Source organism: Cephus cinctus, unplaced genomic scaffold (assembly GCF_000341935.2).
Source record: "Cephus cinctus unplaced genomic scaffold, Ccin1 Ccin1_scaffold1857, whole genome shotgun sequence".
In the NCBI taxonomy this organism is placed as follows: Eukaryota; Metazoa; Arthropoda; class Insecta; order Hymenoptera; family Cephidae; genus Cephus; species Cephus cinctus.
This window is the reverse complement of record NW_014334032.1, coordinates 379,288-388,917: the sequence shown is the minus strand read 5'-3', so window position 1 is coordinate 388,917 and position 9,630 is coordinate 379,288. Positions and strand designations below refer to the sequence as shown.

At 46.3% G+C, this 9,630-nt stretch overlaps 1 protein-coding gene across 4 annotated transcripts in view; it reads right to left on the bottom strand.

Annotated features, from left to right (window-relative positions):
• Window positions 1-9,630, bottom strand: part of LOC107273888 (MDS1 and EVI1 complex locus protein) — a 55,494-nt gene that overhangs the window by 21,480 nt on the left and 24,384 nt on the right. For 2 of the 4 annotated variants that reach the window (XM_015752501.2, XM_025091181.1), the window contains exons 1-2: window positions 3,820-4,013; window positions 233-577 (exon numbers count right to left, since the gene is read on the bottom strand). In XM_015752501.2, coding sequence (XP_015607987.1) covers window positions 233-577; window positions 3,820-3,868 — 394 coding nt within the window. In that variant the 5' untranslated portion in view covers window positions 3,869-4,013. Of the gene's footprint in view, window positions 1-232; window positions 578-3,819; window positions 4,406-9,630 lie in introns of those variants that run through there. The other 2 variants (XM_015752498.2, XM_015752499.2) reach the window with 2 other exon arrangements.

The following is a 9,630-nucleotide window of genomic DNA, read 5'->3' as shown; positions in this document are numbered from 1 at the left end:
GGGGGGGGGGGGGTTCGGAAAGGTTAAAGTTCGTAAAGTCGGAAGTGGATAGGAAAAATAAGTGAAAGGAGCTATTTCAACGTTCTATTACGCGAACGGACGTTTCATTGACATCGGGTCCGTAAGGCTGTCAAAGGGCAAGGAGAGAATGAAAAAAAAAAAATTGAAAATCAAAAAAAAATTTGTCAAAAATACGTCTCAAAAAAATTACCAAAATGATTATTACACTTACGATATTCACCCCTATAGATATCGGCTGACTGACCGAAATCCTTCTGCTCCAATTTCTCACTGAAATCCCACGGTTTCCTGTCCTCCTCCGTAGGGGTCGCCGGCTGCTCCTTCTTGTAGGTCGCCGTCCTTTCCATCGCCGGGGAATATTCTCGCCTCTGATAGGCTGGCCTGGCCTGCGGATATTCCTGCGGAACGTCGTGAGCACTTGTCGCGTGCAAGGGTTTCAAATCTCTGTAAATGGGATTGTCGCTGCAAGCCCGAGTCGAATTTTCGTCCATCTCTCCCCCCTCGGGCGGACCACCACCCCCGGCACCCCCGGCCGCCTCGCCCTCGTCGCTGCTTCCTGAAAAAAAAAAAATGCACAAGGTCAACGGACGGAAAATAATTTTTCATCACGAAATAAGGGATAGCACCCTTGACGTATGATCACCTGTGCAATTCATCAAGGTCTTTATATATATATATATATATATTCAGCTCACGTACACTCAATGCAAAGTATCTATCCAGCCTGGACTCTAATCTCGGCAACGCTGCTGCCACAGCAGACGCATCCGCCACGTGAACCTGTCCCTATACAAAATCACCGACTTTTTCCCACAAGGGGATTGAACGAAAATTGCGCAGGCTTATCGTGTCCCGGCATTGTTTGCGGTTCCTTCTTTATTTTCTTTTTTTTTTTCTTTTACGACTTCCCGAAATCCTAGACACACAACTGCAAACGGTACCCCGCTATCTCGCGGCTGCTTTCTCACATAATGCTATATATTCCTCTATTCTTCTTTCTCCCCTCTCCCCCTTCTGCAGGATCCACGCCTTTTTCTCTATCACCTCCCCTCCGCCCCCTCGTTTCTCCCCTTCTATTTTCTCTTCCTTTTTCTTCGCTCAGTGACACCCAGAACCGAGGATGTTTGACGCGATAAGCTGCTTTTATTGGTCGGTTGTCGGCGGTTTTTCAAGAAGTCCTAGAACTCCTATATATATATATGTAAATCATATTCATATATCACCATAGATACCGTACAATTATAATAAATGTCTTAATAATATTTATATAAACACCAAATGAAATCGTCAAGAAGTCCTAGAACTCCTATATATATATATGTAAATCATATTCATATATCACCATAGATACCGTACAATTATAATAAATGTCTTAATAATATTTATATAAACACCAAATGAAATCGTCTCTCCCTGATATATCACCTATGTGTATGCATATATATATATATATATATGTATATATACACAGTATTTATCCAACGAGTCTCAAGCAAGGTTAGGGCATATCTATCTCAACGTATTTCGAATCTGGATTTGTTTGCCCAGGCACCGGATACGACGCACCCATTTAATAGCCGTCTTATCGTCAAATCGACGAGATATCCGTACGACCTGTCGTTTATCTCGAGTAAACCATTACGCGCGGTTCACAAGAGGCGACGGGGACTGCGAGGACGAAAACGCGCGACATGTTCCACGCATCCGTCATATTGTCTACGGGAGCAGTGCAGTCGGGGGTGGCCACGTGAAGACGGCGTTCTCAACGAGCGACACGCACGTACCTAAAATATATTAATTGACAGATAAGTAATGTCGATTATCATAGATAAGGCTGTTATCAGTGACAGGTGACTCGAATACCGGCTTAACTGCCGAATCAGATCACTGTCATACGTTCCCGTGTACCGTTATTCCTATGTCAATACAGCCACCTGTATATCTATACGCGTATAAACAGTCTGATCCACGCAGCATCCTCAGCCACGTGGTACCTGATCTCTCGGGATAAGATGGGCTAACGAAAGAAGATCGGTAAGTACGGTGCCCTACTATCCTTTTCCTCTTCCTCTTTCATCCCCCAAATAAATCCCCGGCTAATCGACAAGCCAAACACTCAACATCGGATTCGTCTTAGTCATAAAGAATGTAACCTGATCCGGGCCGAAGTGTCATTCGACATGAACGACATCAAGCGAACGCCCTGCTATCACGCGATTCCACCGTAGCGATACCGTGAAGATATTTAGAAAAGCTCCCAGCGTTATGGCACAGGCGCGGGTCTTTGACTTCCCTGCCGCGTTGGTTCCCGTCTGCGCGTCTGTGTCGTTTGTATGGTTCGTGGCGACAGGAGTCTTGGAAACGGGGCCTGCTGCACCTTCCGGCGCATACCACGAGAAACAAGTGTTTCATTAAACATTGACGATTTATCTCAGGGCGGCACCAGTAGCAGCGGCGCTACTCGAGTGTCGCTTGATAGCTTTTCTGATTAGCGTCTAAGTAGCGTGTTAAAGGATCGGACGCCGAGAGCGTCCCGACGCCTGTGGGAAGCTGACCAAGAGCTTTGAATAACACGGAGATAAGGTGGTCGCGTTACGGAAAAAGTGTCTTGAATACGGTTGTCGTGTGTATATGTAATTTTTGAACTTTGAACTTTTGATGAAATTTTTTTTTTTTTTTTTTTTTTTCAGTGCTCCATATTCTCATCTCTCCAGCATCTTTGCCTCTCTGTAAAACGACGCGGGACTTTATCAGCGGAACTACCGGCACCCGATAATTAAGCAAATTGGCTAACGAGAGGTGTCCGGAGAACAGTGGCGATTGCATCGGGCATGTTCACGTGTGCCCTGAGACCGCACGCTCGACCGCACAGGACGTCCTGGTGATACGAAGATCGGGATGACGTCGACGACTACGCTGACGACGACGACGACGTTCAGGATCGTCTCAAGGCTTTGCGAGGAAGACACGTGTTTTCTTTATGTATCAACTAACAATGATATCCGATTTCTTGACGCGTCGAATTCCTTGCGAATCTTCTGGGCTTATCGCGCTGCTTTTATTTTTACGTTTTCAAATTATCGATGCGGTCGGGATCCTACAGGAACTGTGTTTGCCTCTGGGGATTGTTATCTTATCGATTTGCCAATTACACGGCGGATCTGGGAAAGAAGGAGCACGGGGAGGAAATGTAAAATTGGGTCGAATCTTGTACGATTCTTGCTTGCTTATTTCTTTGTATCTTCATTATACGTTCCCGGTTTACCTGAGATCCCACGATTTTTTTGAGACATAACATTGGGGATCTTTGATATTGACTTGGGTTGAGTATGAGAATCCAATTTTTTCGAGTAATTTTCAGTTTCGCATTAACCTACTTATGGGAGACAGCTGAGCGTAGGGACAAATTTATTTTAAGGGTGGTAAATGAATTTATCGAAATTTTCTTCGACGAATATATGTTTTACGTCATCAGTAGAAATTTCTATTTTAGGGATCAAATTGTTTGATAATATACACGTGGCACTTGCGTTCTTATGCAACGTGTCACTACGTAATTTTGAGTCAACGATACGTTTTGATCAACGATATACGAGTTCGATAAACAATTCAAATTATCTATATCTCGGTACAGGTATAGTGGAAAAAAAAAGACGAAGGATCCTTCATGCTCTAAAATCGAAGATCTATACGGATCACAGATTCCCAATCGATAACCTCAAAGCGCAACGTTACCGCGACGTATAAGGGAGCGAGGAAAGAAACCAAAAAAAAAAAGACAATCAAATAAAAACTTACCGCTCATCTTGTAATCGACCATTGATCGCGACAGATCTAAACCGTTCATTCGTTCGGTTTGTAAATCCGCCCTAATCACTGACAATTCACACACAAAACTCCGTCTCCTCCAGCATCGAGGCACTCGCGTCAGTCCAGTTCATTCCCACCAACGATAATGAGCGTCAGCCGCGATATAATTGAAATAGGCCGGTATGAAAAAAAAAAAACCGGCAAAACCAAAAACTCAAAATCCCCGTACATGGACACAAACTCAAAATCCAGGCATAATTACATGTCACGAGGAATGATAAAAATACGAAAACTTATCCGACACTATAATTCACAAGGGTACTCGTCACTGTCACTGATTGCTTTAAAAATAATTGCGGAAAGGCGGGGTGGGGGGGTTGATTTTTGACAATGCGAATAATAATAATAATGCCGGCAGAAGTCACCGCCAGCGCCAGCGGCGGGTCTAGCTTCTCGCGCAGCAAGCCAGAAGAGTGGGCAGAGTGTAGCTGTGCGCCGTGTCAGCTGGCTCTTGGCAGACTAGAAGATCCAAAATCTGTTGAGAAGAGGATGGCACGGTTCCTGAGGGAACCAGGAGAATACCGGGGTGTGGCGAAACCGTTTGTTCCGGGACGCTGGTTGGCCCGCAGGCGGAGCAACCCCTATCGCATCGGAGTCCCCACCATTCAGCCGGGCGACCACAGCATCCCTCGTTCGGGAGAGTATACCAGGCTCTGTGTGTATATATATGCGTACGAACTAGTGGAAGAGAGAGGAAAGAGGCGCGGTACGAGAGGAGAAGACAAAGACGGAGAGAATGTCCTGACCGAAGTGCCGAGCGAGCAGCAGATCAAACGTGGAGGGATACGGATGAAGGGGAAGACGGAGGATCTGGTTTCTCTTGCTAACGCTCGCAATCAACGAGGAACGAGAGCCGGTGCTGATAAGAGCCGGAGAGAAAGTTTAACGAGAGAAGGCGAGACAGCGTGCCAAGAGGTGCGAGAGGGAGAGAGCGAGACGAATAGATCGATAGATAAAAAGGGATGTGGAAAAGCTTTATAAAATTCTAGGGATATCTGGAATTGGATTTGAGAAATCCAGTAGGTTTTGATAGACCAGTCTTATTGTGCTGTCAAGATCCGATGGAACGTTACGTCGTGCAGCTACTGCTTGCGGAGTATAGACGACGTACCCGTATTACTGTGTATACATGACACGACTTGGATTTTTTTTTTTTTTTTTTTTTTTTTTTTTTTTAATAACGAGCATATTTTACCCACTTCACTCGCGGCGCCCTTATGAACTCTAGTGGTCAGCGGTCGAACGTCGATGCGGTGAAGTTTCTTTTTTTCTTTCTCCCTTTTTTTCTCACCGGTTACCCAACCCCATGTAAAAGTGGCCTTTCAATAATGTCAAAGGAGGCAGGGACCCCACATGGAGTGACGGTCAGTAGGACGGCAATCACTGTTGGTATTGGATCTAGCGTGCTGGTTCGCGTAACGTCTCGCTTGTCATGATTTTCGCCGTTTTACATCCGATATGCATATGCGATCGTCATTGACGTTTTGTGGCTAGCACGGGACACGTGTATTCGTATACTGACGTTTCACGTGGACTTTCTTTGATACGTCACTGTCTTTCAAAGCTCGGAGAGAATTTGAAAAAAATTTTCAACAAAAAGTTTTACCCACCTTCAAAAGATTCGTGATCTCACGTGTTACGGGAAAACGACTCCTTCGTGATTCTGGGTCAATTATACGACCGTTGTTCGCTGCGAACGTGACGGCCGATCGAGTTAGGGAATTTTTGCAAAAAAATTATGCGAATTTATCAACTTTTTCGTCCGTTAAAAATATTTCACGTCTGTCAGACTTTCTTACGGTATTCTGCGTTTTAACGGAATTTTTCAGAGTTACGTGTAGTAGACTGTATGTGTATATAGATATATATGTATATACCGACAAGTGCGAAGCATAAGCGAAAATAGTAAAGGGCACCCAGTGACGTTGCTAACGTCCGTAATAAACGTTGGCGATTCCGGCAGCGATTTCCGCCCGAATAAAACGGCCCATACAAATCTTCATCATCCTTACCGAATGCGCCAGGGTTTTCCGTGCTCGCGCAGCAACGGAAAAGTCATACGGCTGGTCGTGCAATACACGACCGAGATATTTCGTCCCGGCGACCAAAAAGACATGTGTCGCGCAGTTATATCATTCTTTACGAGCATCGAGCTCATACGTACCAGCCCTTAGGCCACGTTACGAAAAAGAAAAGACCCCCTTTCTGCCAACGGGTTTAATATTCGCTTCGCTGATTTATGCCCGCGTAAAAATATCCTAATAAAGGTTCACAGGGCGAAGTCACCAAGTTATACCAAGAGTGGTCCAGGAAGATGCTGCGGCTGCCGAAGATTTTTCCCAGCCCCGGAAAAACTTACGAGCTGCTCCGACACGTGGGAAGGGATGAAAAAGAAAAGGGCGAGCCGAGAATCCACAAAGGACGGGGAATCCGGAATATCAAAGGGTTATCAGATCTGAGCGGACCTCCTGCGACGTGGCAACTTCTGACACGTGGAGTGACGATGCCGTCGAGACGCCCGGCGTCGGCGTAAGGTCGTGGGGGCGCGAAGCTATTAAACTGACAGAAACACTTGCCACCCCCTTCGATGGTCTCGCGTCTACTACCCCATACAGACTCCTGCTACCAACCCCATACCCACTGGCCCATCACATCCCTTAACCCGGCCCCTTCCTTCATCCCTTACTGCAACGGCGTTATTAATATTTTTCACACCCCAAATTGTCTCCTGTGTTCGGGACTCCTCTCTCTCTCTCTCTCTCTCTCTCTCTCTCACACACACACACACACGCTCGCTCACTCTACCTTCCTCCCTCTACCTCACTGCTACCACCGGCTCGCGTCAGGCCCTACCTACCCCAGCTGCGAAGCAATTTTACAGGCGTGCGGCTGACTGACACGCTCAAAGGACATCGTGTCCTGATAAAAGGATCTGCCTCGTGAAATAGTCTCACCGCTCGAGAATTTACTCAATGAAAAGTTCACGGTGCAGCGTGGGCAGACTCGTGGGTTTGACCTACGGAAAATGAAGTGGAATAAAAGCGAAAGAAATATATATATATATACACACATATACACTCTGAGTGAAAACTCTTTATTGTCGCATGGAACAAGCTTCACCTGCTATAATAGCACCAGCGAAGAGCCTGGGGTCAGTCTGCGAGTGGGAACCTTCGAAAGTGGGTCGCCTGGGAGGATGAAAAATCAACGGAAGCAGCCAGTCGATAAGGAACACGAGAGCTTGGTCGAGGTAGTCCGAATAAGTGGAAAGACCAAAAAAAAAACTAAAAAATGAACTTTTGAACTTCTCTTGTACCCAGCAATCGTTTACGCGACAAACTATGTCTGGAGTACTACAAGTGTCAAAAGGTCACGAACCTATGACAATCCCGTAGACCGTTAACGGTCCAGAGAAGGTCCCACGTTTGTCCAGGGCATCAAGAGACAAGGCCCAATTAAAGAAAAAGGGGTCCCGATTGTCCAAATAAAAATCAAAAAGAAAAAATATATATATCACTCAGTGACTAAACAATCTCGAGTACTCAGGCTCGAAATCCAGTGACTCCTTGATCTACCCCAAGCGATTACGCAGTAGTAGCTGACAAAGCCACGTTAAAACAAGGACGGAATAAAACGCGAACCAAGAAGTGGAAGGAGAAAGAAGAGAAGAATGGAGGAGAAAAAAAGAAAGAAATCCGATAGAAAAGGAACATAGGACCCGGAGTAGAGTCAGTGAGTCGAGTCCTTGTACCGAAGAATTCGTCTCACAATCACTGAATACCAACGGGGTCCTTAATGGGCCCCGCGTAACCCACTAGAGATCCCGTGAGGCCCAATGTACTCCCGTTGCTTAACGTTTCACCGTCTTTCCTCGTGGTCCCGTTTGTTAAAGCAGATGACTGCCGTAACGGCCAAGCGAACTCTATAATTTGTCGAGTCGAGTTCGCCCGGGCTTTATCCCGCCGCTCTCTCCTCTCTCTATATATATATATATATACCTATACCATATTATACGCAGAGACATAAAGCAAGAAGAAAGATAGCTAAAGGCAGTGCTTCTATAAAGTGCTGCTAATGTGCTTCGAAGCATTGAACCAAGTACGCTCAATGGTATTGGGAGCCTCGTGAGCGACGCCCTCCCGCCTTGCGCAACTTGAGACGCAATTGTTGAGCGCCGCGTGCGCTCACGACTGCGCTCATTGTCCCGCTCCGCCACCGGAAGTCACCGGAAGACGAAGAACTAACGGAAGACCCGATTCTCTTATGCGCTGCCCTCCCCTTAACTTACTCCACCCTTGTGCCTACCTATAATGTACGTACCTATACCTCGCGTTAATATACATGTATATATACCTCATACGGTCTTCCCAAACATACTGCCGCTTGATCCTTCAATTTCTATTCTCCTTACCGCTGCTTCGTCACCTCCTGCGTGTTCCCACTGCCAGCCGGGTCGTCCTGACGAAACTCAATGATTTCGTCAACCGTTCGTTTTATCCAGTTCGATATGGAACACCGTGTATCGCGTTTAATATTCGTTCTTCTATGCCTTATTATCGCTCGTGCTGGGTTTTGTATCGTGTGCGATTTTATAACGGGTTTTCAGGGGGGGCACTGCAAGTTACGTGAATGGCTCTGCTGTTACGTTTAATATCGGCTGCGATTACCCAATGAAATGTGGCGCGTATGGGTATAGGTGTTATATGGGTGGAATTGGAGGTAAAAAAAGAAGCAGAAAGAGAGGAGGCGAATCAACAATATCGAACGGGAACAAAAATCCACGCTTATTGGAAAGAGCCAATAGCCAGTGGTACATTCGTGTTACGGTGCTGGCAGGACAGCGTACAAATATTGGTGTATTAACAATGCGGGCTAATTATGTTTTGGTTCGAACGTGGCTTCCACGGAGCTATGGAGTTTGCGGTGCCCGCTCGCTCGCCCATTCGCCATTGTGATTCGGGCTTTCTGTACACAGCCCCAGGCCCGAGCGCACCCGCCGTTAAATTAATTTTATCTCGTGTTCTTATTAATTTTCAATGGACTCGATGCCCGGGGGCCGTCTTGAAGGATGAATTCGAAATTTTGCATTTTTTTTTACATTTATCTCATTTTCATCGGATTTTCGAAAATTCTCAACCCGTGTGTCCGTCGCGTAAGTCATCTCGAAGATCTCACGGACACTGGGCCAAGAGCGAATTTCGATAAAATCGTGGGACTGGGCGCAAAGGACCAACCCCTGCGGCACCCCACGCGAAGAACCAGGGGTGAAGTTACGAAGGGTGGAGGAACAGATGTTTTTGATCTCTGCAACATCATAATCTATGTCCCGCAAGATCGTAATTAAGGAAAAAGGACTGCCTCAAAATTCGCGCCTTCCTCGTTCCCTCCCCCGAGGGACCGGAAGTCCGGACACAGTGATTTACGAGAAGACCCCAGTTATGGGAGATAAATAAATTAGAGTCAAGAGGAGAGGGGTCCAAAGATTTTCAATGACCACTTCGTTAATCTTCTTCGGTAATATCCCGAAAATAAAACAGTAGTACCAACCCAACCTGAATCCTAAGCACATCGCGCCCTGCGATTACGTCCTTAGCAGTGCCCACGAAAGGATAATAGAATCAGTAGTTTTCGATCTCACGCCCGGCTCGTAAACAAGGGTAACAAAGGGCTGACCGTCTCGTAGGGTGCTATTCCAGAAAAATCCCCATCCCGTCGGGGTACTTGAACCCCCCCCCCCCC